This window comes from Nicotiana tomentosiformis, chromosome 10 (genome assembly GCF_000390325.3).
Source record: "Nicotiana tomentosiformis chromosome 10, ASM39032v3, whole genome shotgun sequence".
In the NCBI taxonomy this organism is placed as follows: domain Eukaryota; kingdom Viridiplantae; phylum Streptophyta; class Magnoliopsida; order Solanales; family Solanaceae; genus Nicotiana; species Nicotiana tomentosiformis.
In genome coordinates, this window is record NC_090821.1 from 56841182 (window position 1) to 56851758 (window position 10577).

At 37.0% G+C, this 10577-nt stretch overlaps 1 protein-coding gene across 1 annotated transcript; it reads right to left on the reverse strand.

Moving 5' to 3' along the window:
* Positions 1 to 401: 401 nt before the first annotated feature.
* Positions 402 to 1451, reverse strand: LOC138900214 (uncharacterized). The gene is made up of 2 exons (XM_070186934.1): positions 1261 to 1451; positions 402 to 1089 (listed from the first exon to the last, which is right to left on the reverse strand). Exons 1-2 carry the CDS (start codon positions 1449 to 1451, stop codon positions 402 to 404), a joined length of 879 nt encoding a protein of 292 aa, XP_070043035.1.
* Positions 1452 to 10577: the final 9126 nt, after the last annotated feature.

Below are 10577 nucleotides of genomic sequence, written 5' to 3' on the forward strand. Positions count from 1 at the left end.
AGTAATAAATTTGCTCTTCCTGAGCCTTTAATTAATCTCTTACTGCCAGATATTGTATTAACATTGGCTTCTTACATCGCCAAATAAGAGAAATATCTTGGATCTCTTAAAATAGTATGTGTTGTAGCACTATCCAAAAGACATATATCATCTTTATTGATCTTGGATCTAACTGAAGACTGTGGAATTTCCATATTCTTCATAAATAAACAAAAAGTACATCATAAGAAATACGAAATACTATAAATAAAAAAAACATTAGAAATTACACGAGTAATATACAAACTAGCTTATATGATACTTTAGGAAAGTACACTTAAGAAGAACAAACTACATAAAGACATAATATGAAAATAACAACTTTTCTTAAAGCTTTATTCCCCAATAAGATAATCAATTCCTCAGTCAATATCCTCAAAGAAGTCTCCAGCTTCTAAATGAGTAATATTTGCAAGACCTCCAAAATTATAATCTATATATACAAGATTTGCCTCAGCATCATCATATTTGTTTGAGGGGCCTGCTTTATCATCATCATTTTGAAAAATCAAGTGTGCCTCCACATTGTTATCTTTTCTTTTATAAGATGCTTGATAAAGTTTGACAAAATGGTCAGGTGTACGACAAACATGTGTCCAATGACCTTTCATACCACACCCGTGGCAACTATTAACTCTGCATTTCAAAGGATTATTTTGAGGATCCTTATTGTTCTCTTGTTTATTTCTGCCATGATGGCGGTAATTATTTCTTCCCCTTCCATGTCCTTGTCCACGTCCACGACTGTGGCCACGGCCACAACCACGATAATGATTTTGTTTTCTTTCAGAATTTTGAGTAGCTGCTATCATATTCACTTCGGAAAATGGTGCAGATCCAGTGCGACGAGTTTCATGATTTTTCATTAAAAGGGTATTATGTTGCTCAGCCACTAGGAGGCATGATATTAATTCGGAATATTTCTTTAAACCTTTTTCACGATATTGTTGCTGCAATACCATATTTGATGCATGAAAAGTAGAAAGAGTCTTTTTCAATAATTCCTCATCATTGATAATTTCCCCACATAATTTAAGTTGGGAAGTTATCCTGAATACAATAGAATTATATTCACTTACAGTTTTAAAATCTTGTAATCGTAAGTGAATCCATTCATATCGAGCTCTTGGCAATTTCGTTACCTTAAGATGGTCATATCATTCCTTCAAACTGCTCCATAATTCAAATGGATCCTTTAGAGTTAAGTATTCAGTCTTTAACCCTTCATCGAGATGATTACGAAGGATAATCATAGCCTTTGCTTTATCCTGGCCCGATGTTTTATTTCCTTGTATAATAGTATTTTCAAGAGCTTTTGCAGCAAGGTAAATTTCAGCATCAAGGACCCATGATAAATAATTCTTTCCGGAGATGTCAAATGCCACAAATTCAAGCTTTGATAAATTCGACATAATGCAAACTATCATTAAACAAAATAGATAAATTAGAAGCAATTTGGGTAATTATGAAGCAAGAAAACAAATAATAATAAGTCATGTAATATGGTATTCGTATTTATATAAACAGAATTCACCAAATTTTTAATCAATAAAATTAACCTAAAATTTCTGTGGCAAATTCTTAATTGAATTAAGAGAAAAATAAAAACAAATAAAGGTAAACGCTCAACTGTAATTATGGCAAAGTCTTGTTACGAAATGATTTAATATATGTATTCTATATTTCCTTATAATATCTTAATAACAATTTTATAATGATCTTACAATCTAAATTAACTGGTATATGTGCAGATTAGCAATCAACCTTGGGAAAAAGAAAAATCTCCAAGCGTAATAACAATGATATGACAACTTTAAAAGAAACATACCAGAAAGCAGAGTGGTGGTAGCTAGTGTGTGCCGGATCGGAGTTGAGTAGAAGCTAATTCGTGCTAATAATATATTATAAATATTACTCAAAGTAACAATATAAAACAAGTAAAAATAAGCTATTAGATATAGAGAGAATGAGAGGAAGAGGGATTCTTATTTCTTCTTCAATTGTGTGTATTTTCCTGTCATGACCCAATTACACCTATAGGTCGTGATGGCGCCCAACACTACAGCTAGGAGAGCCAACAAATAAATTAAACATATATCAATTATTTTCAGAATAATTTTCTAAGTAATTTTATTATTTTTCTAGACATATTAAAGAAATTTGAAAAGATATTGATTAACTTAAATCCAAGAAAATAATACAATTCCAAATTCTACCAATGTGTGTGCCAAGACCTGGTGTCACAAATGTATGGGCATCTAGTAGATTATACAAAACTCCAAATATTGTCTGAAATAAGAATAGAGAGAATAAAAATGCAAGAAGATGCACTTGTAGCTGCAGAACGACTCAGAAAGGCAGCTCACCTCTACGCCTCTAGATAACGTGGATGTGCGATGATAGGTCCTCCACTAGTGTCTGTCTCAGATGCTGCACAAAAAGTGCAGCAAGTATAGTATGAGTACGTAAATAACGTGTACCCAGTAAGTATCAAGCCTAATCTCGAAGTGGTAGAGACGAGATGGTCGACTTTGACACTCACTAACGCTCAACAATATTAAATAGAATAAAATAGAATTTATTTAACGCAACATGATTCACAAAGTCAATAATAATTTTATTTAATCAGCAGAAATAATTAAATTCCTTCAAATGCAACAGTTCTCAATATATTAATTAAATTACTCAAATTCCAATAAATTTCTAATTTATCAATTAGTCTCATTTATAGGGATAACAATAAATCTTTAACAAGAAGGGATAATAATTTTTTAAATTCCAAAGATTTTCAATTTATCGATTAACTTCACAAGCTACAATAAACTATCAAATTATCGTGTAATTTTTATTATTAGGCACGATTTCTGCCGAGGTCGTACCCTGGGTACCGATTGTGGTGTACTCATTCTACTCTCTGCACATGTTTTTCATGTGCAGATCCAGACGTTCCTTATCAGCCACGTTATCAGTGAGCCGGGACAACTTTAGAGACTTCAAGGTATATCTGTCGCGTCCGCAGACTTCGGAGTCTCTTTCTACTCTTCCCCATGTCAATTATCTTCTGTATTTTGCTTTTGTTCGACTCTGATGTATAGAGACACTAGATTTTCCTTCTATAGTTTGTGATTCACGTTGTTTCAGGTTTTGGGATTGTTGTGTATTTTTGAATAGTTGGTTATTGTACCTGCCAAGCGGCATGGTACCCAGTTAGTTGTTAAATTTATGTCTTTATTTCATTATTCCGCAAATGTTAGGCTTACCTAGTCATAGAGACTAGGTGTCGTCACGACGTCACACATAAGGGAAATTGGGTTATGACAAGTTGGTATCAGAGCTCTAGGTTCATAGGTGTCGTGAGTCACAAACCGGTTTATTAGAGTCTCACGGATCGGTACGGAGACATCTGCACTTATCTTTGGGAGGCTATGGAACTGTTAGGAAAACTTCACTACTTTGATTCCTTTTCGTGCAAAAATTGTTGACATCAAGAAAATTCTAAACTTTTGTATTCCATTCTCTCACAGATGGTAAGGACACGTACAGGCGGATCTGATGACCAGGCACCCGCGCCCCCTGCTAGAGCCGCGAGAGGCCGGGGCCGGGGTGGAGGTCGATGAAATCAATGTGGTGCAGCCAGAGCATCCACACGAGCTGCTACAGAGGAGCCCCCAGTAGCTCCAACTGGAGGGCACACACCTGAGGCACCTATTTTTGCACCATCCCTCCAGGAGACTCTAGCCTAGTTTCTCAGCATGTTCAGCACCTTAGCTCAGGATGGATTGATTCCACTAGCTCCTGCAACATCTTAGGCCGGGGGAGGAGCACAGACTCCCGTCGCCGGTACTCCAGAGCAGCGGGTTCAGGTCGACCAGGTTCCAGAGATTGTACCAATGCAACCGGTAGCTCCAACTCAGCCCGAGGTTAGGGCAGCAGCTTCTGAGGCGGAGCAGCTCTGACTTGAGAGGTACAAGAAGTACCACCCACATTCCTTCAGCCAATTGGCTATAGATGATGCTCATGGTTTTCTGGAGGAGTGTCATCGTATTCTCCGTACTATGGGCATAGCAGAGACCAGTGGGGTTTCTTTTACCACCTTCCAGCTTAGAGGGGCAGCCTATCAGTGGTGGCGTGCTTATGAGTTGAGTAGTCTGGATAAGGTAGCTTCACTTACGTGGACTCAGTTCTTGGACATATTTTTGAGAGAGTATATCCCTCAGAGCCTCAGAGACTCATGGCGCGCGGAGTTTGAACAGCTGTGCCAGGGTGCTATGACTGTATTCCCCAGTAAGATAATCAATTCCTCAGTCAATATCCTCAAAGAAGTCTCCAGCTTCTAAATAAGTAATATTTGCAAGACCTCCAAAATTATAATCTATATATACAAGATTTGCCTCAGCATCATCATATTTGTTTGAGGGGCCTGCTTTATCATCATCATTTTGAAAAATCAAGTGTGCCTCCACATTGTTATCTTTTCTTTTATAAGATGCTTGATAAAGTTTGATAAAATGGTCAGGTGTACGACAAACATGTGCCCAATGACCTTTCATACCATACCTGTGGCAAATATTAACTCTGCATTTCGAAGGATTATTTTGAGGATCCTTATTGTTCTCTTGTTTATTTCCGCCATGATGACGGTAACTATTTCGTCCCCTTACATGTCCTTGTCCACGTCCACGACTATGGCCACAGCCACGACTACGATAATGATTTTGTCTTCTTTCAGACTATTGAGTAGCTGCTATCATATTCACTTCGGAAAATGGTGCAGATCCAGTGGGACGAGTTTCATGATTTTTCATTAAAAGGGTATTATGTTGCTCAGCCACTAGGAGGCATGATATTAATTCGGAATATTTCTTTAAACCTTTTTCACGGTATTATTGCTGCAATACCATATTTGATGCATGAAAAATAGAAAGAGTCTTTTCCAGTAAATTCTCATCATTCATAATTTTCCCACATAATTTAAGTTGGGAATTTATCCTGAATACAACAGAATTATATTCACTTACAGTTTTAAAAACTTGTAACCGTACGTGAATCTATTCATATCGACCTCTTGGCAATATTGTTGCCTTAAGATGGTCATATCGTTCCTTCAAACTGCTCCATAATTCAAATGGATCCTTTAGGGCTAAGTATTAGGTCTTTAACCCTTCATCGAGATGATGACGAAGGAAAATCATAGCATTTGCTTTATCCTGGCTTGATGTTTCATTTCCTTGTATAATAGTATTTTCAAGAGTTTTTGCAACAAGGTGAATTTCTGCATCAAGGACCCATGATAAGTAATTCTTTCTGTAGATGTCAAGTGCCACAAATTCAAGCTTTGATAAATTCGACATAATGAAAACTATCATTAAAAAAAATAGATAAATTGGAAGCAATTTGGGTAATTATGAAACAAGAAAAAAAAATAATAAGTCATGTAATATGGTATTCATATTTATATAAACAGAATTCGCCAAATTTTTCAATCAATAAAATTAACCGAAACTTTCTATGGAAAATTCTTAATTAAATTAAGAGAAAAATAAAAAGAAATAGAGGTCAAAGCTCAGCTATAATTATGGCAAAGTCTTGTTACGAAATAATTTAATATACATATTCTATATTTTCTTATAATATCTTAATAATAATTTTTTAATGATCTTACAATCTAAATTAACTGGTATATGTGCAGATTAGCAATCAACCTTGGAAAAAAGAAAAAACCCCAGGCGTAATAACAATGATATGACAACTTTAAAAGAAACATACCAGAAAGCAGAGTGGTGGTAGCTATTGTGTGCTAGATCTGAGTTGAGTAGAAGCTAATTCATGCTGATAACGTATTATAAATATTACTCAAAGTAACAATATAGAAAAAGGAAAAATAAGCTAAGAGATATAGAAACAAAGAGAGGAAGAGGGATTCTTATTTCTTCTTCAATTGTGTGTATTTTCCTGTCACGACCCAATTTCACCTATAGGTCGTGATGGCGCCCAACACTACAGCTAGGCAAGCCAACAAATAAATTAAACATATATCAATTATTTTCAGAATAATTTTTTTAATTAATTTTATTATTTTTCTTGAAATATTAAAGAAATTTTAAAATACACTTATTAACTTAAATCCAAGAAAATAATACAATTCCAAATTCTACCAATGTGTATGCCAAGACCTGGTGTCACAAGTGTATGAGCATCTAGTAGATTATACAAAACTTCAAATACTGTCTGAAATAAGAATAGACAGAATAAAAATGCAAGAAAAGGCATTGGTAGCTGCAGAATGGCTCAGAAAGGCAGCTCAACACTACGCCTCTGGATAACATGGATATGCGATGATAGATCCTCCACTAGTGCCTGTCTCAGATCCTGCGCAAAAAGTGCAGCAAGTGTAGTATGAGTACGTAAATATCGTGTACCCAGTAAGTATCAAGCCTAATCTCGAAGTGGTAGAGACGAGATGGTCAACTTTAACACTCACTAAGGGTCAACAATATTAAATAGCATAAAATAGAATTTATTTAACGCAACATGATTCACAAAGTCAACAATAATTTTATTTAATCAGCCAAAATAATTAAATTCCTTCAAATGCAACAATTCTCAATATATTAATTAAATTACTCAAATTCCAATAAATTTCTAATTTATCAATTAGTCTCATTTACAGGGATAACAATAAATCTTTAACAAGCAGGGATAATAATTCTTTAAATTCCAAAGATTTTCCATTTATCGATTATCTTCACAAGCTACAATAAACTATCAAAATATCGTGTAATTTTTATTATTAGGCACGATTTCTGCCGAGGTCATACGGCCCGATCCAGGGTGTCGTGTACATTGCCAAGGGACGTGCGGAATAATTAATTAATTAAAACAGAAAATTAAGATAAATTCGGGAGAATTGAATAATTTCTTTTAATAATTAATTAATTTAAACAGAAAATTAAGCATATGAGATTTTCATCCTTTAATATTTTTATCTAACAATTCACTATATATATATATATATATATATATATATATATATATATATATATATATATATATATATATATATATATATATATATATATATATTAACAAAGAATACAATTTGCACAAATAATTCATACTGTGAGTCCTAAGCTACCCGGACTTTAGCATTAATAGTAGCTACGCGCGGACTCTCGTTACCTCGTGCGTAGCCCCCACAATTAGCAACAATTATTATTTTAATTATCTATGGGATAATTTCCCCCTCACAAGATTAGACAAGAGACTTACATTGTCTCAAAGTCCACTTTTCGATCACCACGTCGCGTTAAATTCTTGATTCAATGCTGAAAATTCGAAACTATCCAAATGTTATACAAAATAATTAATATGTATTCAATAATTCGAATTTAAGCTATTAAATAAATTACCCTAACCAAAATAGTGAAATTCCTAAAATTCACCCCGGGCACACGTGCCCGGATTCTGGAAATTTTCGGATGAAAACGTTACCCATAATATCAAGAACTCAAATATATACTTTTTACCTAATTCCATAATCATTTTCGTGGTTAAAATCCCATTTCTATAAAAATCTAGGTTTTTCATCTAAACCTTTGATTTCTAAGATTTACTAGTTATAATCTACATATAATCTATGTATTTAACTCAAGGTATGTAGAATTAACTTACCTCCAAGTTGTTAGTTGAAATCTCCTCACAAAGAGCTCTGAAATCGCCCAAACATGGAAGAAAAATAAACAAAAATGGACTGAGCTTCGTCCATTTTAAGGTTCTGCCCAAACAGATTTTTCGCACATGTGGAAGGTATTCGCACCTGCGGCTTTCGCTCTTGTGGAAATGCCTCGCAAGTGCGAGATTTTTCCACTTGGACTGGCTCCGTACCTGCGGACGAGCTGCTCGCTTCTGCACAAGCGCAGGTGCGCCCATTCATTCGCACCTGCGCGTTCGCAGGTGCTCCAAATTGCTTCGCATCTGTGATGGTTGTGCAGGATCCTCTCCTTCGCACCTGCGAATGGTGGCTCGCACCTGCGAGCTCGCACCTGCGGCTGTCCAAGCACAGGTGCGATTATGACAGTAGCTGGGAGCTTTAGTCTTTGCTCAATTTTTCCAAAATTGGTCCGAGTCTCATCCGATTAACACTCGGGGCCCTCAGGGACCCGCCCGCACATACCAACAGGTACGAAATCATAAAACGGACTCGCTCGAACTCTCGGAACGTGTAAAACAATATCAAATCTAAGAATCATACCCTAAACCAAATTGATTCAAACTTAAGAACTTCAAGTTCTTCAATTTACTTCCAATGCGCCGAATCATACTTAAACTACTCGAAATGACACGAAGATTTGCGTGCAAGTCTCAAATCATAATACGGAACTATTCCCAAACTCGAAATTCCAAACAGACTTAAATTTCTCAAACACCTACTCCAAACTAAATTTAAAGAACTTTAGACCTTCAAATAGTTGATTTTCACCATTAAGCGCCAAAATGCTCCCGAGTTATCAAAAACCCGATTCGAATATACGCCCAAGTCCGAAATCACCATACGAACCTATTGGAACCGTCAAATCTCGATTCCGGGGTCGTTTTCTCAAAATGTTGACCGAAGTCAAACTTGCCTTTTCAAGGCTAACTTAAAGAACCAAGTGTTCCGATTTCAACCCAAACACTTTCAAATCCCGAACCAAACATCCCCGCAAGTCATAAATCATTAAAGCACATACAGGGAGTTTTATTTTAGGGAATGGTGTTCTAAAAGTAAAAATGACCGGTTGAGTCATTACATTCTCCACCTCTTAAACAAACGTTCATCCTCGAACAGGTTTAGAATAATACCTAGAGTGCTAAATAAGTGTGGATATTTGCTTCGCTTGTCCTCCTCGGCCTCCCAAGTCTCTTCCTTGACTGGTTATCCCCTCCACTGGACTTTTACTGCAGAAATCCTCTTGGACCTCAACTGGCAAACATGTTTATCAACAATGGCAACTGGCTCCTCTTCATAACCCATGCTATTATCTAGCTGAACTGTGCTGAATTCTAACACATGTGATAGGTCGGCATGATACTTCCGGAGCATAGATACATGGAAAACCGGATGAACTCCTGATAGATTGGGAGGCAAGTCAAGCTCATAAGCAACCTCCCCAACTCGTCTTAATACCTCAAATGGGCCTATAAACCTTTGGCTCAATTTCCCTTTTTTCCCAAATCTCATGATTCCCTTCATTGGCGAAACTTTCAAGAGAACTTTTTCACCCACCAAAAATGATAAATCACGCGCTTTCTGATCCGCGTAACTCTTCTGTCTGGACTGTGTTGTACGAAGTCGCTCCTAAATCAACTTTACCTTTTCCAAGGCATCCTTCACCAAATCAGTACCATATAACTTAGCCTCACCGGGCTCAAACCATTCGATGGGCAAACGACATCGCCGACCATATAAAGCCTCAAACGGAGCCATCTCGATGCTGGATTGGTAACTGTTATTATAAGCAAATTCGGCCAAAGGCAAGAAACGATCCCACTGACCTCCAAAATCAATCACACATGCCATGAGCATATCCTCCAAAATCTGATTTGTCCGCTCTAACTGCTCGTCGATCTACGGATGAAAAGTTGTGCTGAGCTCTACACGGATTCTCAATTCACTCTGTACTGCTCTCCAGAAATGTGAAGTAAACCGAGGGCCTCTATCTGATATGATGGCAATTGGCACACCATGCAACCGAACTATCTCCTGAATATAAATCTGGGCCAACCTCTCTGAAGTATACGTAGTCACAACCGGAATGAAATGTGCCAACTTGGTCAACCTATCAACAATGACCTAAACTGCATCAAACTTCCGTAAGGTCCACGGCAACCCAACTGCAAAGTCCATAGTGATGTGTTCCTATTTCCACTATGGTATGGTCATCTGCTGAAGTAGGCAACCTGGCCTCTGGTGCTCAAAATTAACTTGCTGGCAATTTAGACACCTAGATACATACTCAACTATGTCCTTTTTCATTCGCCACCACCAATAATGCTGCCTCAAATCACGATACATCTTCGTAGCACCTGGATGAATAGAATACCGAGAACTGTGTGCCTCATCTAGGATCTATTTCCTCAGTTCATCCACATTAGAAACACATAGACGATCCTGGAGTCGTAGAACACCATCTGCTCTAATAGTAACTTCCTTGGCACCACCTCGTAGTACCATTTCTCGAAGAACCAGCAAGTGTGGATCTTCATACTGGCGAGCTTTGATGTGCTGAAATAGTGAAGACTGGGCCACAGCACATGTATGAACTCGACTGGGCTCTGATATATCAAGCTTCACAAGTCTGTTAGCCAAGGACTGAATATCCGAAGCTAATGGCCTTTCCTTTGCTGAAATGAAAGCCAAACTACCCATACTTTCCGCCTTTCTACTCAAGGCGTCTGCTACCACATTTGCTTTGCCCATATGATACAGGATAGTAATATCATAATCTTTTAGTAACTCCAGCCATCTGCGCTGCCTCAAATTTAGGTCCTTCTGCTTG

Excerpts from the sequence above, each read along its gene's own strand:
- LOC138900214 (XM_070186934.1), bottom strand. The coding sequence starts at position 1,451 with ATGTCGAATTTATCAAAGCTTGAATTTGTGGCATTTGACATCTCCGGA. Across the intron at positions 1,090-1,260 it reads CGTAATCATCTCGATGAAGG|GATAACTTCCCAACTTAAAT; the intron begins GTTAAAGACTGA and ends TATTGTATTCAG.